We start from the raw sequence: 26,298 nt of genomic DNA, 5'->3' as shown, positions 1-26,298 counted from the left end.
AACTTCACTTTCTCCCCGAACGACATGAACAGGAAGCGATCGCAGCTCGCAGCAACTCCCACTGAAAATAACGGAGAAACAACCTGAGCGTCTGACATTTTTACATAAAACAAACGCAGTAACAACGTCTAAAAACCCAGTTAATATATCCAGGAGAGTTTTTGGCACAATATACAAAGACTTTTATGCTGTGATGTTAATTCTGTTGTCCATGTGCAACGGTGTAAGTGCAGCCTGATCAGATTGTCTCAGTGCAGTTCTCAATGTTAATGACAGCGCGCCTTTTTTGTTTGGAGCCAGAAGTTGAAAATCACATGATGAGTTATGTCACACTTAACAACCGGATAGTCCCAGATTGCATTTCAGAGCTTCTAGAATTCAAACATTTTCGTGCAGGTGGTGTTAGGGGGTAATTTTGGGTTTCAGCTTTTTTTTGTTTTTCACCACTTTCATCTCTCAATGTGTCAATCGTGAGTCACTTTTGTGCGGATTAAAGTTACTAACTGGGACTCCTGTCTTGTTGCGAGAAAGAAACGAGAATCGTCCTCCGTTCTGTTCACACAGCTCCAAATACTCTGCTGAGTCAAGTTAGAACGATAGAGTCCAGTTGGAATTAATAACTTCAAAGCGAAACACCATTTTGTTTATTTTTACTTATGTCCAGAGATCAAGGATATAGTGACCAATTTATTTAGTTTAAGACTCAATGAAATACATAGAAAACCTGTAAAGTCTACTTTTAGTACAAAATTCACAAGAGGTATCGATAAGGGAATCGATAAGGAATCGGATCGATAAGCAGAATTGATAATGACATCGATATCGATAAAATCTTATCAATACCCATCCCTAGTCAGGATCATGCAAATATTTCTATTTTACTGAAAGTTAATTCTTCAGATTAAAGGGACATTGCAAACTCACTCAACTTGGGGCATCACTAATTCCAAACTAGCATTTTTTTTTTTTTGCATTTTCTGAGTAAAAGACTGTAATCATATTGACAGTAAACACTTTATATGCAATCAAGAGCAGAAAAAAAGTTGAAAACGTTTTGAACATGAAGAGTTTCTCTGGTAATGTCGTTATCCACCATTGATGTCTGATCATGGACTGGCAAAACTGAATTAATGTGGCAATACCCACATTAATTTTTTTTCACTTCTAATTACCCAAGGCCATCACGTATGGCCATCAGGTATTGCGAAGACATTGCGTTCATCTGTCCATCTGTGCTCAGCATATGTCCAGTTCTATTACTGCCACAGTCTTCAAATTCACAGGGAACATTCTTGGGAAACAGACCTTGGACAAGTTGAAAGATGGCTAACCTTGACATATTTTAATAGGTATTTTAAAGAGGTGAAAAAGTCACATTCTACAGTCACATTCGGACTGTGGCTAGGCAGAGGAAGCCCCGTAGGGCTTGGTGCCCAGTTGTGGCACCCCGATCACACTCGCCAGTGCGAACTGTGAATCGGTTCTCCCCCTTGGATTTGCCTGATGTGAATTCTCTGAGCCCACAAGTGACTTCCACTCCTGTCTCCAGGCCGAAACACCAGACTTTAGTGATAGGGGATTCTATCACCCGTAAAGTCAAGTTACAGACGCCGGCTGACGTTAAATGTATTCCTGGGGCCAGAGCTCCCGACATTGCATCTCATCTTAGGGTGCTGACGCTGCAGAAGGGAAGACAGACGAAGGAACATGACATGAGATCTAGTCACATAGTTATTCACACTGGCACCAATGATATCAGGAAGAGGCACTCAGAGGTCACAAAAATGGACATAGAGAGGACTTGTGACCTTGCCAGAAAGATGTGCCAGCATCGATTAATAGTCTTAATAGTCTCTGGTCCCCTCCCCTCCCGGGGTACTGATGAGGCATTTAGCAGGCTGACATCGTTAAATAGGTGGCTGCCGCAGTTTGGTAGACAGCAAGGCTTTAGCTTTATTGATAACTGGCCATAGTTCTGGGGCCGCTGTGGCTTGCTGATGCCGGACGGCCTCCACCCTACTGGGGAAGGCGCCTACGCCTGAAAATCTACGCCTTTGCGTCTACGAACATAGATAGAGCTCTACAAGAAGGGTAACATTAGGAATCTACAGCAGGCCACGGAGCAGGTGATTAGAGACCCTGCATGGCTCATGACAAATATGAGTGTGTAATCCATTAGCTTAGTGGGGAATTTAGTGCAGAAAATCCACTATGGTGACAGTGCAGTTTATTTGCCAAGGAGGGAATTTCAACAAGGCCCTGCGACAGACTGGCGTCCTGTCCTGGGTGTACCCTGCCTCACGCCGCTATGACTGCTGGGATAGGCTCCAGCCCCCCGCGACCCTTAATTGGACTAAGCGGTAGAAGATGGATGGATGGATGGATGGAATTTCAACAAGTTGAGACTGTGGCCTGCTTCCGTAGTCGTGTCCATAAAAATCATAGAGGGATATGCTTTCCAAACTTAATACCCATTATTATATTGGATGATGTTGAAATTGAGGATGGCCCAGTGGTTGTTCCAGCAAAGATTTCGTGTCTGCTACCTACAACGCGCGTGGAATGTTTCAAACCTAAACCTACTTCTAGGCATCTTATATATGCTACTCTGGAACCACCCCTAAACCCATATAGTGCAACTATCAACCCCACTGAGGTCCTTAGACTGGGTCTCATTAACATAAGATCACTGTCCTCAAATTCATTGTTGATCAGTGATCTAATTATTGATCATCACTTAGATATGATTGGGCTATGTGAAACCTGGCTTAAACCTACAGCTGTCCTCCTCTTAAATGAGGCCTGCCCACCAGCATATACATTTAGTCACGTCCCTCATGATGCAAAGCAAGGCAGGGGTGTTGCTCTTATTTATAAATCTAGGTTTAGCTTATTAGCTGTTGGGGGTTACAAATATAACTCGTTTGAGCATCTGATTCTCCGCTCTGCTCAGGATATTACACATTGCCAAGGTCAGAAGAAAAAAAAAAAATCAGTCGTATTACTTTGTCACTGTATATGGGCCTCCTGGCCCATATTCTGAATTCTTAGCTGAATTTGGTGCGTTCATCTCTAACTTGTCAACTAGTGTAGATAACATTCTGATCATTGGTGACTTTAACATTCATATAAATAAGCCTTCTGATCCCCTCTGCAAATCATTTATGGAAATTGTGGATGCATTAGGCTCTTGGCAATGCATTCGGGATTCGACGCACATTATTGGAAATACCCTGGATCTGGTTCTCGCATGTGGTATTGCTGTGACGAATATTGACATCATGCCTCTTACATCAGAGGTGTCTAATCACTCACTTATTAAGTTTACAGTTTTCGCTGCCGTGTTTAGTGGAACAACAACCTTATATATCATTACGGTGATGCATCAACTCCTCAACTAAGACTGAACTCGAAGCTAGACTGCCTGATGTCTTAGCTTCACATTTGACAAATACCTAGTCAGTAGACAGACTTGTGGATAGTTTAAACTCAGTGCTCAAAACTACACTCGACATGATTGCACCACCTGTGTTAAAACCGCACTCCCCCAAATCACAGTCACCTTGGTTCAATGATTATCTGCGTGACCTCAAGCACAAAGCAAGAGGTCTAGAATGGAAATGGCGTCGTTCAAAATTAGAAGTATTTCACCTTGCGTGGCGTGATGCCATCTTAGACTATAAGCATGCATTATTGGCTACAAAGCAGACCTACTACTCTGATTTGATTAACAAAAACAAGCATAACTCAAAGTTCTTGTTCGACACGGTGGCAACACTTATGCATGGACAACCACCTGTAGTTCACTCTCCTTTTACAGCACAAGATTTCCTGGATTACTTTGGGAAGAAAATAGAAGACATCAGGTTAAACATATGCCTTAACCCAGCCACTACACCCTGCTATTGAGGTGGGTGCCACTACTGAGGTATTACCTAGATTTACAGAATTTGATAGTATCTCACTAGGCATGCTGACAAAACTCGTAATGTCAACAAAAAGCACAATCTGTTTATTTGATCCTATACCAACAAAACTGTTTAAGGACCTGTGGCCCACTCTTGGGCTGACTGTGCTGGAAATTATTAATCTTTCTTTAACTTCTGCATCTGTTCCTAAATGTTTCAAATCTGCAGTGATTAAACCATTATTTAAGAAACCCAATCTTGACCCTAGTGTACTGAAAAACTATCAGCCGATATCAAATCTATCATTTTTCTCTAAAATTCTGGAAAAAGTGGTGTCACAGCAGCTCGTAGACTATCTTACTGAGAATAATCTCTGTGAGCCACTGCAGTCTGCTTTTAGAAAAGATCATTCCACAGAGACAGCTCTCACTAAAGTGGTGAATGATCTTCTGCTTACAATGGATTCGGACACCACTATGGTTCTGTTGCTGTTACATCTCAGTGCTGCATTTGATACAGTGGATCATCATATTCTACTTGATAGGCTGGAAAATCATTTTGGGATTACTGGGAGTGCCCTTGCATGGCTGACGTCATATGTGACCAGTTGTTCTCACTGTGTTTTGTACAGTAACACTACCACTAATCTTAGCGACATGAAATTTGGGGTTCCACAGGGGTCTGTCTTAGGCCCCCTGCTTTTCTCCCTTTATACAGCACCCCTTGGGCACATATTACGGCGTTTTGGGATTACCTTTCACTGCTATGCAGATGATACTCAGTTATACATGCCGATAACTGCTGGTAATCTCGTTCACATAAAATCCTTAGAAGATTGCCTTGCAGCAGTGAGAAGTTGGCTGTCTAGAAACTTCCTACTTTTAAACTCTGATAAGACTGAAATGATGGTTCTTGGTCCAGTGAGACATCGGCATAAATTTGACCAGTTAACGCTCAGCCTCGGCTCGTGTGTCATACATCACACTGACAAAGTGAGGAACCTTGGGGTAATTTTTGATCCTTCATTGTCCTTTGGCCTACACATTAGAAATATTAGTAGGACTGCTTTCTTCCACCTGTGAAATATAGCGAAGATTTGTCCCATCCTGTCTATGGCTGATGTTGAGACCCTGATCCATGCATTTATCTCTTCTAGATTGGACTACTGCAATGTTCTATTTTCTGGTTTACCACAGTCTAGCATTAGGGGTCTCCAATTGGTTCAAAATGCTGCAGCCAGACGTTTGACACGAAGCAGAAAGTACAACCACATTACACCCATTTTGGCATCCCTTTACTGGCTTCCTGTCCCAGTGAGATCAGATTTTAAGGTTCTGCTACTAACCTATAAAATTATTCATGGACTGGCACCTCCCTACCTAGCTGACCTAATTAAACCTCACGTACCGGCCCGGGCTTTACATTCTCAGGGTGCAGGACTACTTTGTGTCCCTAAGGTGAATAAGAAGTTTCCGGGTCACAGAGCTTTCGCTTATCGTGCCCCTGTTCTGTGGAATGATCTCCCTGCGTCAATAAAACAGTCAGATTCTGTGGAGATTTTCAAGTCCAGACTTAAGACGCACTTATTTTCCCTTTCATATGGCTAGCATACTGGTACAGTTTTGTTTTACGCTTTACTCTTTTAATTCATTTAATAGTAATTGGAGCGGGCTGCGGCCTCAGCTTGACCTAAATTCTGGGTCTTTTAGTGAAGTTTTGGGCTAGTGGCCGGCGATCACCTTAGTATTTCTCTGTTTTTCTTGTTGTTTAATGCTGGCAAATTATACAGTATTTTTTGTCTTTCTGATGCCTGATTCTGTTTTTTCTCTGTTTAAAGTGCAGCTCCATCCAGAGATGGGAGTTGTATTCGTGTTGGCGATCCTCCTGTCAAGTGCGCAATAGTATTTCTTGTATATTTGACCGTGAATTGTTCAGTGAATTGTTCTGTAATTTATGTTTTGTAGCATGGCCCAAGCAGAGGGTCACCCCTTTGAATCTGGTATGCTTGAGGTTTCTTCCTCAGAGGGAGTTTTTCCTTACCACTGTTGCTCTGGGGATTATCTGGAATTTTGTTTGACATTTTTTCAAGGCCGCTACTGCCATCTACTGGCCAGGAGTGTTCATGGCAGTATTAAACGTCTGGGTACTTAACTTTGTATTCTAAAACTACGGTTAGAAGTAATTCCGACTCCTTATCGGTCCACACGAACGAGGTTGGCGCAGTTTTTAGTTTTGTGGAAGTGACGACAAGAGAATAAGGCTCCTGATTGGATAGAATTTTAATCAGTACCGCCACCCAAAGGTTTGGCAGACTAATTACAACACATTTATGCGGTTCGATGTGGATGGATTTTTTTTTAAACGACGTAGTGTGGATGAAGTTTTTTCCCCAAACTGGGGAAAACCCAGTTATCTTACCCCAAATGGGTAAGATATTCGGTTTTACAAATACCCGACAACGTGTGTACATGGCCTTATGTCTGTGAAAGGCACTATATAAATAAATTTACTTACTTACTTACTAATATTGAGTGCACGTTTTACAACATCATAAAAGTTTTAAAACATGCAATTGCGATGACACTTCCAGGGCTCCGTAAAAATGCCTGTTTTTACAAATAAAAATGGAATATTTTACAAAAGCACATTTATCTTTAAACCCACACACGACACACGTCACATTAACGTGTTGGTTTACATAATGGATTACTGAACCAATCACTGTTTAGCACTTTTACCCAGAATGCTTTGCGGTCTGTGTTTGTTACAAAACCTCAGAATTAGTGCCTTATTCAACATTAAAAGATATATGTTATATTTTAACTTTGTACAAATGACAGAATTTACATTAATGGAGTTATTCTATCAGTATTCTCAAAAAACCGTAAGTTAGTATGACTTTATTTTTCAAGACCTCCGCCTGACCGGAGTGTTGAAATTGATAGGGAGCTGGCTTTATGGATGTTCTCGGTGTGCCTCTGTGGTGGGAGTGTTGTTGTAAACAAGAGCTTCCAGCAGGAGCAGAATGTTGAAAGAAAAATGATTATGATTAGTAAAGAGTTGATTTTGTGGGTGCTCTCAGGATTTGTCTGTGCTGGTTCCTGCAGGGGGCAGCATGGTCAAACATTCTTGGTTATTCTTTAGGTCTTTTTGTGTTAAAAATCAATTTCAGCTCTTTAGTAACTGCAAATGTCCCATAGACAACACCGGAATTTATCGGTTATCGATTATCTGTAACTTCTGATACATTTTTGGGTGGTTTATCGGTTTATCTTTATCAAAGATAACTTTTCAGTTATCTTATTATCTGTTATCGAAGTTAATTTTTTGGTTATCTGTGCCCACCACTGTATGTATATATATATATATATATATATATATATATATATATATATATATATATATATATATATATATATATATATATATATATATATATATATTGCATTGGGATACCACTCTGAAAAAAGAAGAACCAACTTTAAAAAGCATTACAATTGGTAAAACCTGAATTAATTAAGTTGTTTGAACTTGAGTTTGTAAATCAGGGGGCGAACTCAGATTCTCCAGCATGGGAGGCGGATGTTTTGACTTGAGCTCTTGCCTGATTGGCAAGAGACTCCAGTAACTGTTGGGGGAGAGAGGCTATTGACTACCATATGCTGGCCACCGTCACATATACATAATGCACCCATGATTAATATATTCTCTTGGAATTGCTTGTTTAGGAAAGATATTTGTTTGACTTAATCACAGACATTGTTTGCAATGAGATCAACATGGTTAAGTTGTATATTTAATAACAAACCCTCTTGAAAGCACTACTTTTTGATGAGGTGTCAAGTAAAGTGTGTCCAAAACAGAGGAAGCTACCATATTATCCAACCTTGTCACACAATGCAATCTCACAAATCTAACTGCAGTTCAGTTTATTTTTCTTCTTCTTCTTCTTACGGCTGCTCCCATTAGGGGTCGCCACAGCAGATGAATTGTTTCCTTCTCACCTGTCTTCTGTAACTTCCTCTGAATCACCTGCATGTCCTGCCTCACCACATCCATAATCCTGCTCTTTGGCCTCCCTCTTCTCCTCTTGCCTGGTGGCTCCATCCTCAGCATCCTTCTCCCAATATACTCTGGGTCCCTCCTCTGCACATGTACGAACATTTCAATCTTGCCTCCCTTACTTTGTCTCCAAACCATCCCATCTGAGTTTCCTCTGATATGTTCCTTCCTGATCCTGTCCAATCTCATCACTCCCAAAGAGGATTGCAACATCTTCAGCTCTGTCACCTCCAGCTCTGCCTCCTGTTTTTTGTTAGTGCCACCATCTCTATGCTGTACACCATAGCTGGCCTCACTACTGTCTTGTAGACTTCCCCTTCAGTCTTGCACACAAATCACAAATCACTCCTGCCACCTTTCTCCATCCACTTCACCCTGCCTGCACGCTCTTCTTCACCTCTCTACCACACTATTACTTTGGACAGTTGACCCCAAGTATTAGAACTCATCTACTTTCACCACTTCTACTCCTTGTAACCACACTATTCCACCGGGCTTCCTCTCATTCACACACATGTACTCAGTCTTGCTCCTACTGACTTTCATTCCCCTGCTCTCCAGAGCATATCACCACCTTTCCTGGAGAGACTCAACCTGCTCTCTACTCTACAGATCACAATGTCATCTGCAAATATTATAGTCCATGGAGACTCCTGTCTGATCTCATCTGTCAACTTGTCTATCACCATTGCAAACAAGAAAGGACTCAGAGCTAATCTTTTGTGTAATCCTTGAATGAGACTGTCATTCCTACTGTGCATCTCACTGCTGTCACACTATCCTTGTACATGTCCAGCACACCTTTTCTCTACTTCTCAGGCATCCACTCACTTTCCAAGATTTTATTAAACAATCTGGTTAGAAACTCCACTGCCATCTCTCCTAGACATTTCCATGCCTCCACTGGAATGTCATCTGGACCAACTGCCTTTCCAATCTTCATCCTCTTCATAGCTGCCCTGACTTCATTGTTACTAATGTCTTGCACTTCCCGATGTACTCTCTCCACATCATCCAGCCTTTTCTCTTTCATTTTCTTCCTTCATCAAATGTTCAAAATATTCGCTCCACCTTCTCAACACACTCTCCTCGCTTGTCAGCATATTACCAGTTTACGGGCTAATTACTGAATCAGAATCATAACAACACCACAGTCATTGCCTGGGTGATAACTGAGACAACCGCATGTTTGAAGCAGCCATAGCAATAAATATCCAGAGGACAGCTGGTGCAGAAGGTACATTCGTGCTTCAGGTTATTGCTCTTTGTATCACAGCCACTGTTAGAAAAATCTACCAGTTAGCAAATACAAACAACACGAGTTCATAAAAATATAATGGTGTATTTCACACATAAACATGAGGTAGCAACATGTCCACAGACAGCAGCAGGAAAGCACTGTGTGTATGATTTATTAAACTGGACACTAAAAAAACAGAAGCCCTAAAAACAGTAAATACTAAAGCTTTTACTACTGTTTATTGACGCAGCCATGTTGGATTATGAACTTTGATTATGTGGTTTTGGAACAAGTTGACAAATTGGAAATTCCAAATTTCCGGGTTAAAACATTCTACTTATAAATTGGAAATTCAAGCACCTCCAAGCACAACTGGAACACCCCGTAACATCAACATCATTTATTCTTCCCTTTATTCGAGGCAAAAATCACTTCTCAAGTCTGACATGCATCTTTGCAATTACAGTGCATCCAGAAAGTATTCACATTTTTTGTTACAGCCTTATTCCAAAATGGATGGTATCAATGTTTTTCCTCAAAATTCTACACACAATACCCCATAATAGCAATGTAAAAAAAGATTCATTTGAGAGTTTTGCAAATTGATTTAAAAACAAAACAAAACAAAACTAAGAAGTCACTTGTACATAAATATTCACAGCCTTTGCCATGAAGCTCACAATTGAGCTCAGCTGCATCCGGTTTCCATTGATCATCCTTGAGATGTTTCGACAGCTTAATTGGAGTCCACCTGGGGTATATTCAGTTCATTGGACAAGATATGGAAAGGCACACACCTGTCTACAGGTACACAAACCTGTCTACAGGTGTGTGCCACTGCCACAGGTGACAGTGCATGTCAGAGCACAAACCAAGCATGAAGTCACAGGAATTGTCTGTAGACCTTCGAGACAGGATTGTCTTGAGGTACAAATCTGGGGATGGGTACAGAAACATTTCTGCTGCTTTGAAGGTCCCAATGAACACAGTGGCCTCCAGTGGTGGGCACAGTTCCACTAATCTGCTAAACAATAATTATCAAAGTTAATGTTTTCATTATCAGATTAGCTTTTTAGATAACTTTGAAAACCATCATCGGATCAATTATCTTCCAATAAGTTCTGGTCCGATAGTTTTTGGACTGCTAACATTTTTGCAGACATACCTTTTTGTAGTGGATACGCAGTTCTATCCTCTACAAACAGAGAAGACCTGGTTATAGAAGAAACCGCTCTATCCTCTGGAGGCAAAGGAGAACTGGTCATAGAAAAGAAAAAACTCATTTCTTTTGACCACATACTAACATGCTGGCAATAGCACCCAAGTCATCCAGAGGCATACAGTTTTAACTTATGGTTAAAATTTTAACCAAATTAATTTTGGACAAGTTATTTAAATAACGTCATGTCTGAAGTTTTATAAAGTGAAAATATCAGATATATGTTTTAGTTTTAAAGTATTGGACTAATTTTAAAGGTTTTAGTGTGGACATGGTGTGTGCGCAGTGCATTCTGGGTAAAAGTTCACAACAGCAGAAACGCATTTGAGACGCTCTGATCAGGCTTCACACGGACAATAGCATTAAACTCTTTGTATATTGTGCCTAAAACTCTCGTGAATATATTCTCTGGGTTTATAGATGTTGTTATTGTGGTTGTTTTATGTAAAAATGCCAGAAGAAGCCCAGGTTGCCCATCCAAAAGCCAAAAACTCTGTTAAATTGTGATTCAGGCCATGTTATATAACCGGCGTCAAAATGCATAGAACACTGCCATCTACTGGTGACCAGTTATATCACAGTGTTGTCGACCACAGGATTTTAAAATTATCTGTAGGTTTCCAAAACCTGAGACCACACATGTGGAGATTAAAAAATAATAATAATAATGTAGATCTGACAGGTTTAGTTGTACAGAGTGTGGTGTCAGCCACATGGTAAAAAAAACATCACACAGGAACAGATTTAACACATGAACATTCCCAGGTCAAACACCTTGCTTTCTGATTGGCTGCATGTCACATTTAGCTCCTCACGTCCTTCTTAACACACCACACACGGCAGGAATATCTGATAAGATTATATTTAGCATCATCATGATTGTCAGGGTGTCCTTAAGATTGTCGGATTGGAAGGGGAAGATCAGGTCCAATATTGGCCTAATTATCTTGCCATGTGAACCAGGCTTGATGTTATGACACCTCACGGAGCGACTGATTGATCTATTATGACACCACACAGAGCGACTGATTGATCTGTTATAACACTGCACCGAGCCGCTAACCGGTCAGATGTTATGACGCCTCGCGGAGCGACTGATTGATCTGTTATAACAAGACACAGAGCGACTGATTGATCTGTTATAACACTGCACCGAGCCGCTAACCGGTCGGATGTTATGACGCCTTGCAGAGCGACTGATTAGTCTGTTATGACACCACACAGAGCGACTGATTGATCTGTTATAACACCGAACCGAGCCACTAACCAATCGGATGTTATGACGCCTCACGGAGTGACTGATTGATGCGTTATGACACAGCACCGAACATGTTTTCAGTATGATTTGATTTCTTTGTGCAACTGACATTGTTATTCAAGCATTCAAACAGCGAATCCCATCGCCACAGAACTCCAGCAACCACACACGAGAAAGTGTTTTGACAGTTCTTGTTATTGAAAGCAACCTTGTCTCCCTAACCGGATAGAGTTGTGATGTCATCACGCGTGCACTTATGTACTGTCTAGCAGTCTCTTGAAAATTTCTTTCTTTTTTTTTAGATAAATGAGAAAAATGACATATTTTACAAAAGCACATTTATTTGTAAACACTAACACACGTTACATTGATTCACTTGTGTTGGTTTTTACATACAACGAATGAATCAAACAATCAGTATGAGCGGAGGCTTACTTACCCAAAACCCTTTGGTGTGTTAATGTTCAAATCTTCAGAATTAGTGCATTATTTTAAAATTAACAGATATGTATTATACAGTGAGGAAAATAAGTATTTGAACACCCTGCAATTTTGCAAGTTCTCCCACTTAGAAATCATGGAGGGGTCTGAAATTTTCATCTTAGGTGCATGTCCACTGTGAGAGACATAATCTAAAAAAACAACAAAAAAAAAAAATCCGGAAATCACATTGTATGATTTTTTTAATAATTTATTTGTATGTTACTGCTGCAAATAAGTATTTGAACCCCTACCAACCAGCAAGAATTCTGGCTCTCACAGACCTGTTAATTTTTCTTTAAGAAGCCCTCTTATTCTGCACTCTTTACCTGTATTAATTACACCTGTTTGAACTTGTTACCTGTATAAAAGCCACCTTTTCACACACTCAGTCAATCACACTCCAACCTGTCCACCAAGACAAAATAGCTGTCTAAGGACACGAGGGATAAAACTGTAGACCTGCACAAGGCTGGGATGAACTACAGGACAACAGGCAAGCAGCTTGGTAGAAGACAACAACTGTTATGATTATTTATTAGAAAGTGGAAGAAACACAAGATGACTGTCAGTCTCCCTCGGTCTGGGATTCCATGCAAGATCTCACTTTGTGGGGTAAGGATGATTCTGAGAAAGCTCAGAACTATACAGGAGGACCTGGTCAATGACCTGAAGAGAGCTGGGACCACAGTCACAAAGATTACATTAGTAACACATGATGCTGTCGTGGTTTAAAATCCTGCAGGGCAGCAAGGTCCCCCTGCTCAAGCCAGCACATGTCCAGGCCCATTTGAAGTTCACCAGTGACCATCTGGATGATCCAGAGGAGGCATGGGAGAAGGTCATGTGGTCAAATGAGACCAAAATAGAGCTTTTTGGAATCAACTCCACTTACCATGTTTAGAGGATGAGAACAACCCCAAGAAAACCATCCCAACCGTGAAGCATGGGGGTGGAAACTTCATATGCTGGGGGTGCTCTTCTGCAAAGGGGACAGGACGACTGCACCGTATTGAAGGGAGGATGGATGGGGTCATGTATTGCGAGATTTTGGCAAACAACCTCCTTCTCTCAGTAAGAGCATTGAAGATGGGTCATGGCTGGATCTTCCAGCATGACAATGACCCCAAACACACAGCCAGGGCAACTAAGGAGGGGCTCCGTAAGAAGTATTTCAAGGTCCTGGAGTGGCCTGGCCAGTCCCCAGACCTGAACTCAATAGAAAATCTTTGGAGGGAGGTGAAACTCCAAACCTGAAAGTTTTGGAGAAGATCTGTATGGAGGAGTGGACCAAAATCCCTGCTGCAGTGTGTGCAAACCTGGTGAAAAACTACAGGAAACGTTTAACCTCTGTAATTGCAAACAAAGGCTACTGTACCAAATATTAACATTGATTTTTACAGGTGTTCAAATACTTATTTGCAGCAGTAAGATACAAATAAATTCTTAAAAAATCATACATTGTGATTTCCGGATTTTTTTTTTTTTTTAGATTATGTCTCTCACAGTGGACATGCACCTAAGATGAAAATTTCAAACCCCTCCATGATTTCTATGTGGGAGAACTGGCAAAGTTGCAGGGTGTTCAAATACTTATTTTCCTCACTGTACGTATATCACTTTGTACATTTTAAGAGTTTACATTAATGTAGTTATTCTATCTGAAATAATTTTATTTATAAAGCAAAACCATAATTCAAACCTGCTTTCCATTTCAAGACCTCTGCCTCATCGCGGGACCACTGTATCCTGTCAGGATAAATGATGCTTTCCTACAGCAGAGGGCAGAGTGCACAAAGCAGAAGTGCTGGCTCATTGGCTGTTTGGGTTTGTCATCGCCGTTGTTTCTATTAGAGGCTTTGGCGGTGTTTAAACTCAAAATCAGCTTCTTAGTAGCTGAGAGCGTTGGGAGGCAAAATTGAAAGTTATCGCTTATCTGTAGCTTCTGATAAGTTTTTAGACGGTTTAGCGTTAAAAGAGATAACTTTTCAGTTAGCTGATTATCAGTTATCGAAGCTAACTTTTTGGTTAGCTATGGCCACCACTGGTGGCCTCCATCATCTATAAACAGATGAAGTTTGGATCCACCAGGACTCTTCCTAGAGTTGGTCGCCTATTTAATCTGAGCAGTTGGGGAGAAGGGCCTTAGTCAGGGAGGTGACCAAGATCCTGATGGTCATTCTGTCAAAGATCCAGCATTCCTCTGTGGAGAAGAGAACCTTCCAGAAGGACAACCATCTCTGCAGCAATGCACCAATCAGGCTGTTTGGTAGAGATGGGGAGACAGAAGCCACTCCTTAGTAAAAGGCACATGGCAGCCCACCTGGAGTTTGCCAAAAGGCACCTGAAGGACTCTCAGAACATGAGAAACAAAATTCTTTGGTTTGATGAGACAAAAATTTAACTCTTTGGCGTGAATGTCCGGCATCATGTTTGGAGGAAACCAGGCACCATCCCTACAGTGAAGCATGGTGGTGGCAGCATCATGCTGTGGGGATGTTTTTCAGCAGCAGGAACTGGGAGACTAGTCAGGTTTGAGGGAAAGATGAATGCAGCAATGTACAGAGACATCCTGGATGAAAACCTGCTCCAGAGTGCTCTTGACCTCAGACTGGGGTGACGGTTCATCTTTCAGCAGGACAATGACCCTAAGCACACAGCCAAGATATCAAAGGAGTGGCTTCGGGACAACTCTGTGAATGTCCGTGAGTGACCCAGCCAGAGCCCAGACCTGAATCTGATTGAACATCTCTGGAGAGATCTGAAAAATGGCTGTCCACCGACGCTCCCCATCCAACCTGATGGAGCTTGAGAGGTGTTGTAAAGTGGAATGGGCAAAACTGTTCAGGTAGGTGCACCAAGCTTGTAGCAACATATTCAAGAAGACTTGAGCCTGTAATTACTGCCAACGATGCATCAACAAAGTATTGAGCAAAAGTTGTGAATACTTTCGTACATGTGATTTCTTTTTTTTTTAATTGCAAAAATAAAAAAATAAAAAATCTTTTTTCGTGTTGTCATTATGGGGTGTTGTGGGTAGAATTTTGAGGGGGGAAAATGAATTTACTCCATTTTGGAATAAGGTTGTCACTTAACAAAATTTAGAAAAAGTGAAGCGCTGTGAATACTTTCCAGATGCACCGTATACTGCAATCCAATTCGGCATGCCCAGAAAATATAACAGATTTTTTTTTAACCATTCATCACAAAATAATACCTTCAAAATAAATCTGTTTGATTTCCCTCCTCTGTTTGCTTGTGACTGTTATGCCAATAATGCGCCTTTTCAGTTAACGTAAAGGGGTCTCTTGAGGCTGAGGCCACAGAGGCGTCCCCATGCTGGCAAGCAAACAATGCTGTGTTGGAAACGTAGCACACTGGACCCAAATGAAATCTGGTGAGAGGATACAAAAGGTGGGGGTACAAAGTGGACAGATCAGGTATTCGAAAAAAGTGTTAAAGAGGAAGCAGAGAGCGAGCAGGACTGAGGAGGAGGTAAAAGGACACTGGCAAATCAGTGGGGTTTCTGCTGCTTAAACCATCAGTCCTCCAACCTCCTGCTCTCTTTCTTCCCTCCCCAGCTGTGTCTTCTGCCTGCTGATGAAACATTCAGGCAGGGCCAGAATCCAGGGTTTAGCATTTCCACTGTGCACATCAAGGAAAAAAGTCACACTTCTGCACCAAGGCCCTGCAGCATACATTTTCACACTTCTCTGTGCAAATGACAGAAGACCACATTCAACCTCGCTTGTTGTTCAGATTGGGAACTCATTGATTTAGACAAAGTCCAAGCAAGACGAGTGGGACATGCAGCAGAAAGTAAGATGCAGCGTACTCACTATAGGAGACAATCGGACTCAGCATTCTGTGGGGCTGGTCTCAGTAAAGAGGAATGCTGCTTTGTGAATGCCAGCTAAGGTTAGTGTCCACCCGGCTGCAGTCCATCACTGACATGAGCTCGCAGCACTGACAACAGAAGAGCCCTGAGACAGAGAGAGAGAGAGGAGGGGGGGCATTTACAGACTGCTGCACAATGTCTGGACAAACACTCACATGACAACTAGTCCTTTGACACAAGCTCACACAGTAACACAAACACACACACACACACACATACACACAGCAGAATTCAGAGCACGATAGAATTACTGACCAACCTGAGAAGCCTATCAATGTAACAAAAACAAAGTTTAGACACACACACACACACGGTCTGCCAAACTGACGCACACAAGGGTATTCATTATTGTCAGGCATTAAGCTGATTGTGAAGCTGTGTCCGGGCTCCAAAGAGGGCTTTCTAAATCTCCTTCACAAAAACACTCGTGCATACCATCGCTCTGTGCACTGAGGCAATAAAGACGGCATTTTTAAGACACCAAACCCTTTTGGAGTTGCATAAGATAAATGTGGAGTAGCGAGCACAAGAAAACAAACAAACAAGCATACAAACATTTGAAATTCCAGTTTTTCAATAAATAAAGATGAATTATTGGAGCTGATCTTTGAGAATTTCTGATTTAACGTATTTCTTAGGAGAATGTTCATAAGGCAAAGTCATTATTTTCTTATGTTTGTAACATGTAATCTTTCACAAATTTAAACACCTTCTGCTGTTTCATTCTGTTATGAAAAGCATATGTGACTGATAAGAATAAAACAACGATACAAAAATATATTTTTTTCAGGGCAACAATTTGCAATACTTGTTAATAATGTGAACATTGCAACATAATATTTTATATGCTGTTGCAAAAGGATTTATTTCAACAACACAGATTTTTTAAATCTCTTGAAAATAATAATAAATGATCATTTTCTCTGTCATTAGTTTGTGTAAAAAAAACAACTTTAGAGTGAAAAAAAAATAGGACTGGAACTACAATGATTTTGTTATTTTTGCTGATTATTCTGCTGATATTTTGTTTGATTTGATCTGTATCATGTAAAAAAAACAAAAAAACAAAGAAACAAAAAAGATCACAACTTTACAGAGCCCAATACAATGTCATATTATACTTCATACAATATATAACAGAGAAAAGCAGAAAATACATTTTGAGACACTGAAACCAGTCAAACTGGTTTGCTTTTTTTGTTTTTTTGCACATTTAAATCATCATGTCATGTCATGACTATTATTCAGAATATTTCACAATTCATTTTTGTTGATGGAGTAAATTATAAATTAACCAGTTGTTTCAAGGCTAAAATAAATCATCAGGGAAAATGCTGCACAATCAAAAAAGTATACAACATATTGAAGACAAGTAAATCTTATATATTTACATATGTTTCTTTTGTGCTTTTGCACAATAGTGAATTGTACTTCCTTAACATGCCTACAAATAAAATTAATGTCAGTTACTGTTTCAGTCGTGCACATTAATATGGAAGAGAAATTACGCAACGAGCACAAAGCTGCCTCACAACACCCACAGGGTTCACACACAACACCGCCTCTGTACCTCTGACCCCTTTCTCTGGCAATTGACAGCCAACTTCTGAAGCTTGTCCTAGAATCCACAGACCGCAGGTTCCACTGAAACTAAACACAGCCCTGTGTGTGTGTGCACACTGCACAGGCACTCGCTGTGCTCAGTGAAATGTCTGATGTTCATCTCCAACTTCATCCTGCACAGCCTAGTCCAGCAGCAGTACAGTGACAGCACATGCACAGAGATGCAGAGGAGACAGACAGTCTTACCTGTTCATACCTGCATGTCCTCCGTCATATCTCAAAGTGTTGGGATAATCCCTGGAGCCAAGCAGACCCTGTGTGTGTGTGTGTGTGTGTGTGTGCGCACTGCTATGCTTTTTAACACATGGAATACCACAACTCCTCTCTCTCTCTCTCTCTCTCTCTCTCTCTCTCTCTCTCTCTCTCTCTCTCTCTCTCTCTCTCTCTCTCCAGTGACAACACTGTGTTCAGTCAGCCCCCTTCCCCCATGGATCTCCCATCCCCCTAGCCTTAGAGTACCTATATATTGAGAGTAGCAACAACTGAACATTTGAACATTTTGTTTCCAGTGTTAAATCACAACAGTGCACTAAACCATGGATCCATAGTTTCATTATGATCCAGTGTATATACTGTGCATTCAACATAAAGCAGAGATGTGTACACGTTTACGTATGCACATCCACGCATGTATGCTATACAAAAATATGACTTCATCCGGCCCAGTACCTTGTATTGCAAAGCATCAATCACCTTTGCATGTGTACGTAGGTCTGTCATGATGGCATTATTTTAAATCTCTCTCAGCCTTCAGCAAGCTGACATAAATCACAAAGTATCAATGAACATTTAGCACATAAGATAAATTACTATTATTTGCAATATGATAAACTGAATATAGTTAAATTATTTTACATGTTCTTATATAGGATATATATATATACTCAACAAAAATATGAACGCAACACTTTTGGTTTTGCTCCCATTTTGTATGAGATGAACTCAAAGATCTAAAACTTTTTCCACATACACAATATCACCATTTCCCTCAAATATTGTTCACAAACCAGTCGAAATCTGTGATAGTGAGCACTTCTCCTTTGCTGAGATAATCCATCCCACCTCACAGGTGTGCCATACCAAGATGCTGATTAGACACCATGATTAGTGCACAGGTGTGCCTTAGACTGCCCACAATAAAAGGCCACTCTGAAAGGTGCAGTTTTGTTTTATTGGGGGGGATACCAGTCAGTATCTGGTGTGACCACCATTTGCCTCATGCAGTGCAACACATCTCCTTCGCATCATCCGTGAAGAGAACACCTCTCCAACGTGCCAAACACCAGCGAATGTGAGCATTTGCCCACTCAAGTCGGTTACGACGACGAACTGGAGTCAGGTCGAGACCCCGATGAGGATGACGAGCATGCAGATGAGCTTCCCTGAGACGGTTTCTGACAGTTTGTGCAGAAATTCTTTGGTTATGCAAACCGATTGTTTCAGCAGCTGTCCGAGTGGCTGGTCTCAGACGATCTTGGAGGTGAACATGCTGGATGTGGAGGTCCTGGGCTGGTGTGGTTACACGTGGTCTGCGGTTGTGAGGCTGGTTGGATGTACTGCCAAATTCTCTGAAAGGACTTTGGAGACGGCTTATGGTAGAGAAATGAACATTCAATACACAAGCAACAGCTCTGGTTGACATTCCTGCTGTCAGCATGCCAATTGCATGCTCCCTCAAATCTTGCGACATCTGTGGCATTGTGCTGTGTGATAAAACTGCACCTTTCAGAGTGGCCTTTTATTGTGGGCAGTCTAAGGCACACCTGTGCACTAATCATGGTGTCTAATCAGCATCTTGGTATGGCACACCTGTGAGGTGGGATGGATTATCTCAGCAAAGGAGAAGTGCTCACTATCACAGATTTAGACTGGTTTGTGCACAATATTTGAGAGAAATGGTGATATTGTGTATGTGGAAAAAGTTTTAGATCTTTGAGTCCATCTCATACAAAATGGGAGCAAAACCAAAAGTGTTGCGTTTATATTTTTGTTGAGTGTATATATAGTGTGTGTGTGTGCATAGATAGATAGATAGACACTGAACAAAATATAAACTTAACACTTTTGTTTTTGCTCCCATTTTTCATGAGGTGAACTCAAAGATCTAAAACATTTTCTACATACACAAAAGACCTATTTCTCTCAAATATTATTCACAAATCTGTCCAAATTTCTGCTCGCGAGCACTTCTCCTATGCCGACATAATCCATCCCACCTCACAGGTGTGGCATATCAAGATGCTGATGAGACAGCAAGATTATTGCACAGGTGTGCCTTAGGCTGGCCACAATAAAAACTCACTCTGAAATGCGCAGTTTCACTTTATTGGGGGGGGGGGGGGCAGAAAACCAGTCAGCATCTGGTGTGACCACCATTTGCCTCATGCAATGCAACATATCTCCTTTGCATAGAGTTGGTCAGCAGCAGGACGCCATCAAATGTGAGCATTTGCCCACTCAGGTCGATTACAACAATGAACTCTAGTCAGGTTGAGACCCCGATGAGGATGCCAAGCATGCAGATGAGCTTTCCTGAGATGGTTTCTAACAGTTTGTGCAGACATTCTTTGGTTCTGCAAACCAATTGTTGCAGCAACTGTCCGCGTAGTTGGTCGCAGACGATCTTGGAGGTGAACATGCTGGATGTGGAGGCCCTGGGCTGGTGTGGTTACACGTGGTCTGCGGTTGTAAGGCTGGTTGGATGTACTGCCAAATTCACTGAAATACCTTTGGAGATGGTTCATGGTAGAGAAATGAACATTCAATTCACAGGCAACAGCTCTTGTGGACATTCCTGCAGTCAGCATGTCAATTGCTCGCTCCCTCAAAACTTGTGACATCTGTGGCATTATGCTGTGTGATAAAACTAAACATTTCAGAGTGGCCTTTTATTGTGGCCAGCCTAAGGCACACCTGTGCAATAATCATGCTGTCTAATCAGCATCTTGATATGCAACACCTGTGAGGTGGGATGGATTATGTCAGCAAAGGAGAAGTGCTCACTAATACAAATTTAGAGAGATTTGTCAACAATATTTGAGAGAACTGTGCCTTTTGTGTATATAGAAAATGTTTTACATCTTTGAGTTCAGCTCATGAAATTGGGAGCAAAGACAAAAGTGTTGCATTTATATTTTTGTTCAGTGTATATATATATATATATATATATATATTTATAAGAAATATATTAACAAAAGTATAAATATTGAAATAAGATACTATTATTAATCATTGGCTGCAGTTTTAATATTTTTTACTTAATTAAAAAAAATTATACTTCAAAATCCTGGCCCATATTCATGATATAGCTTCAATTGTATAATCTGCATCACAGTGAAGTGTCAAGAGTCAGGTTTTCTGATTTTATTTATACTTTGTTAAATTGCGTCACCTTTTTCTTTCCTTTTCACTCATTATGTTGATTTCAAATTTCATTGCTGGAGGTTTCCCTCCTTTGCAAATGACATTGATCTCCTATTTCTTTCTCCTTTCAGGATTTGTAGGGATCTTGTGCCTTCTGTGCCTTTTCTCTGACTTATTACGACACTCAAAGGTGTAGCAACCCCTCATATTGTCATCAGGTGATGCTCAACTGAAGACACTAAGTTTGGAAACAAAAAGGTTCCATGTGTCACATAGATAGGCCATGTTGCTACTGTCAGTACACAGATGCTCTCCCCTTGCCCCCAGGATAACAGGAGGCACGAGAACAGACTCAAGATCAAAACAAGACAGACAAAAATGTAACCTCCTTGGTGAAGTTCAGTGATGAATGATGAACAATGAGCATCAGAGCTCACCAATGTCAATCAAAGTTCAGGACTGAAGGTATTAAATCAGGTATGTACAAAGAAGAGTGAACAGCATTGACTGCATATATAATGGACAACCCCCCGGTGAAGTCACCCATAGGTTTTCTGAAGAGCAGGACTGAAGTTCAAATAGAGCAGCTCTAAATGATCAGCCAGTAAAGAGGTGTAGTGTTGGCAGGACTAGAGTGACTTGTGCAGGACAGATGAAGCCTGAACATGTGCCCCCATCTCACAGTTACCAAAGATGTTCAAACTAACAGGCTAACTTTGGTTTGAGTCTTTGATCAATGGCATATTTTTATGGGCTGGGTGGTGGTTTTCATAACAGCTGACTTGCGTGCAAGTTTTAAAATGTATGACTGGCATGTTGCCTCAGTAACCATTGCACCATCAGTGAACCTAATTTTTTTACAGTTATACCTGCTAATTAGTGCTAACATACAAATGAAATCATACTAAAGGTTCACACAATAGAAATACTGAAGCACAAACTTTTAGATGTTTCATTACTGCAGTTAATAACACAGCAACCTATATTATCTCAGATATTTGTAATAAAAAGCTCAGGGCCCAGCTAGCACTGGCTGCTAGCGGGGCCTTAAATCATCTCTCCAGCACACTAGCCATCACTCACAGTAACTCCACCCCTAATTATTCATAGCTATGGCTTGAAATTGCTTAAACTGATGAGTTACCAAAAATAAATAAATAAATAAAGATTCACCCTGCGTACAGTTGTCACGGAGGGGGAAACTAGCTATAAAGAACAAAAGCTTTTTGTGTGTGTGTGTGTGTGTGTGTGTGTGTGTGTGTGTGTGTGTGTGTGTGTGTGTGTGTGTGTGTGTGTGTGTGTGTGTGTGTGCCAGACTGTAAACATGCTGTGGCGCTACGTGCGCTCTGATTGGCTGATTACCGGTCGGATATTTTCCCATATCAGGCCGGTTACCATGTCAATCGGTACGCAACCTGTATTTTCGTTACAAACCAGTAAGAAAACACGATGAGAAAAACCAAGTCGGACATGAACGTACTCCATAAATATCTAAACAGCACTGGAAAAAAAACACAGATTGAAAACTTAACAGCTAACGACCGGACCATCTGTTAAGCTAGTGGAGGTGAAGAAAGCGACCGAGCCCGCCATTGGTCTGTACAGGGAAATATCAGACTGAGGTGACGCTTGGTCCGTACTGTCAACACCTCGGTCTGATATTTCCCTGTACAGACCTCTCGCTCAGTTAATAATCCATTATTATTTCTACTGTAAAGTTAGACATGTTCACTTGGGATTCTATCGGGGGTGACTAATTTTTGAAACCAGCATCAACGGGCCATTCAAGGAACTGCACAGTTTGCCACTTCCATGTAGGCTTCATTTTTTATTTACAGAGATTGGGGCTCAGAAATTAGAAACAGAGGTCAAGATCAGGATTACAAGAACAGCAATCAGGATAAAAGGGCAGCATTTAGGATCAAATAATTTTAAAGAACACATCAAAGTAATAACCCTCACACAATGTAATTAGACATCAAAAGGTGAGTGAGTTGACTTTGGAAGAGGGATGCACTCTCTGAGTGCCTTTCTAGTTGTAATTATAAGTAACATGTTTACCAGAATGTGTTCACACACACAGACACACACACAGAAAGAAGTAAATATGATAATGTTCATTGTGGCAGGACATTAAAATCCTAGATTTTGAACCCAAGTGTAAAGATTTGTTTCAATACTGCCACACAAGACTGTTAGTATTTCCAGCAAAAATATTTCAATTAAAATTGTGTCAAGAATACATTTTATTGTGCAGTTTTATTGCAGCTGAAAACAACAGAAAATTATTAAAATTCTTTTCATATACAATTATAAATCATTGAACAAGTAAAAGTACAAACATTTGTTTCATTTTTCTGAGTGACTTTTGTTTTTATCTTTATTTGTGTTGTTTGATCTGTTCAAACAAAACAGGTCTTTTGAAGTTGTCACCTTGGAATTTTGATGGCATTTAAGTCTTGCGTCAGTAGCATGGCCCAAGCAGAGGGTCACCCCTTTCAGTCTGGTCTGCTTGAGGTTTCTTCCTCAATATCATCAGAGGGACTTTTTTCCTTACCACTGTTGCCTGTGTGCTTGCTCTGGGGGTTGGTAAGGTTAGACTTTACTTGTGTGAAGCACCTTGAGGCAGCTTTGTTGTGATTTGGCGCTGCATAAATTAAATAAATTGAATTGAAAAATTTAATACTATTTTATTTAATAGACTAAATAATGAACAGCAAACAGTTAACAGGCCTCATTGGTAAAGAATGTAACCAGAAGCCGCCACGCTAAATTTAACAAATACTCAAAAATATTTCAGAGTGGCATTTATCTCGCGGTCAGGTGCCGTTCCATTCATTCATCCTCTCTCTCCGTTCACACACACAGCTGTCAGGCTGTTTTTAGCGCTACGCGATCCGGTCTTCTACTTACATGGAGCCGGTACTCCAGTAAAGCTCTAAGACACACACACACACACACACACACACACACACACACACACACACACACGCACTTGTGCGTGTAAACCGTGAGCGTGCCAGCTGAAAATGCAGTGAGTCAGTGTCCGCAGTGTCCCTTGCACTCTTTAATGTGACAGGATTGTCCAGAGTGTTATCTGTCAGAGCAGTGAGGACGTACACTATAGCTGACATGGTTTATGAAGTTACATCTTTCATCACTAAACATCATTACTGTTGGGAAAGTGTAGGAACACGGACCCACAACAGGGGGCGCAAATGAACGGACAATGGAGTAAGTCAAATAACAACACTTTACTGTTGTGAATGTGCACAACGAATACAACCAATCACAGAAATGGACAACAGTCAATTCACAAAAGTGTCGTGTGGGCAGGCTCGAAGATAGGAGACGCCTCTCCAAGGTAAGACCGGAACCACACGGCTTCCTCCGCCACAGGACCCCGGGAATACTGGAGCCGCCAAGTCCCGAACTCCCAGGTGGCCACTGCCTCCGCGTGTCGGACCTGGTACTGCTGGCGAGGAAACAAAGTACAGTCAGATGGGGGCGCGTTTGCACCCAGGACTCCGAACAGCAGGAAAGTTACCTCCACCTCTTGTTGGAACAGTAATCCAAATAACTAGCTCAATCCAAAAAGATACACTCTGTTAGCTTCAATACGTTACCTCTCCGGTAAAAACGATATCTCGGCAATGAGGTGGAGATGCCGTCCTGCTGATATACCCCACTGATGATTGCCGTCAGCTGTCTCAGGTGATGGGTGACAGCTGTCACCGAGGCTGCTCCCGTGAGGCGGCGGCGCCCTCTGGTGCCTGGAGCCCGCACTCCAGGCAGGGCGCCCTCTGGTGGTGGTGGGCCAGCAGTACCTCCTCTTCAGCGGCCCACACAACAATTACCTCATCGTTGAACATATGGGCCCTTCCACTTGCCACAAAGTTCCACACAATGCAGCACAAGCATCATATGTAGTTTCTCCCTGGTTCATTTGTGATTTTCACGTTAGGTGACCACGCCATGGAAATTGCAAGTAGGATTGTGTTCAACTGTGTGACCATGGCAGTGGTGGGCACACTTCCGATAACAGATAATTATCAAAGATAATGTTTTCTTTATCGGATTATCTTTTTAGATAACTTTAAAAACCACCAATAAACAAAAACAAAACTGAATAGCAACAAGCATTTTTAAAATTAGTTTAGCACTCACCTGTTAAAAGTTTTGTAACAGACACACAGCTATAACCTTTGCAAACAGAAGAGAGCCGCTTATATAAAAAGCATCTCAATCCTCTGCAAGCAAAGGAGAAACAGCCCCAAAAGAAAAAAAAAACATTTTCATTAACACCATACCAACAGGCTGGCGATATCACCTAAGTCATCCAGAGGCATACATTTTTAACTTATGGTTCAAATTTTAACCAAACAAATTTTGGACAAGTTATTTAAAATTACTGTCATGTCTGAAGTTTTATTAAGTGAAAATATCAGATATATGTTTTAGTTTTAAAGTAATGTGCTAATTTTTAAGGTTTTGTGAGCACATCCTGTGACCCGCAATGCATTTTGGGTAGGATGATGTAATCTCAGTACATCACGACAGGACAAATGCATTTCAGACACTCTGTTCAGGCTCCACGGACAACAGCATTAAACTCTAGTGCCTAAAACTCTCTTGAATATATTCTCTGCATTTATAGATGTTGGTTTTATTTGCGTTTGTTAAATTCCACGCATTTTAAATGTAGTAGACAGGGATTACTGTATCTAGAATTTTGTTTTCAAGGCCTCTACTGCCATCTACTGGTCAGTAGTGTTCACTAAGCATGTGGGAACCAGTAGATAGCAGTGTTCTATTTATTTTGACCCCGGTTATGTCAGATGATTGTCAAATCAACTTTTTGGCTTTGCAAATGGCTTTTTTTGTGTGCAATGAATGTATACATTATACAAGTTTCACTTTTTTAATGGAATTACAACCTTATTTCTTTTTCATATTCTCCCATTTTTTGCATCCAGCCTTATTTCCTTTAGAAATTTCCTTGACAAATAATATCAGTCTATTAGGACGTCAGGTTGTGTTACACATATACATGTGTGTGTATATATTTTCCAACTTATTCCCATTGATGAAACTTTTCATTTTCTGCCTGAAAGCTTATTAGATGAGTGTGTTCAGGGCTCCGTTTGTTTACAAAATACACACACATTAAAGACCTTGAAATCCAACAGCAGGGATTGATATTATCCAAAGATTTATGAACATACAAATTAACGTGCTTACACTTTA

The 26,298-nt window shown here is 40.9% G+C and overlaps 1 protein-coding gene and 1 long non-coding RNA gene across 2 annotated transcripts in view; one reads left to right on the top strand and one right to left on the bottom strand.

Moving 5' to 3' along the window:
* The window catches only part of si:dkey-157g16.6 (uncharacterized protein LOC561837 homolog), a 50,633-nt gene extending 32,652 nt beyond the window's left edge, over window positions 1–17,981 (bottom strand). The window contains exons 1-2 of the mRNA XM_034172326.1: window positions 17,875–17,981; window positions 16,007–16,150 (exon numbers count right to left, since the gene is read on the bottom strand). Coding sequence (XP_034028217.1) covers window positions 16,007–16,031 — 25 coding nt within the window. The 5' untranslated portion in view covers window positions 16,032–16,150; window positions 17,875–17,981. The remainder of the gene's footprint in view (window positions 1–16,006; window positions 16,151–17,874) is intronic.
* Window positions 7,870–12,948, top strand: LOC117512308. Its single transcript, XR_004561269.1, has 3 exons — window positions 7,870–8,117; window positions 8,711–8,713; window positions 12,922–12,948. It is a non-coding gene; the product is annotated as an uncharacterized LOC117512308 (long non-coding RNA).
* Window positions 17,982–26,298: the final 8,317 nt, after the last annotated feature.

This window comes from Thalassophryne amazonica, chromosome 6 (genome assembly GCF_902500255.1).
Source record: "Thalassophryne amazonica chromosome 6, fThaAma1.1, whole genome shotgun sequence".
Taxonomy (NCBI): domain Eukaryota; kingdom Metazoa; phylum Chordata; class Actinopteri; order Batrachoidiformes; family Batrachoididae; genus Thalassophryne; species Thalassophryne amazonica.
This window is presented reverse-complemented; position numbering and strand designations above follow the sequence as displayed.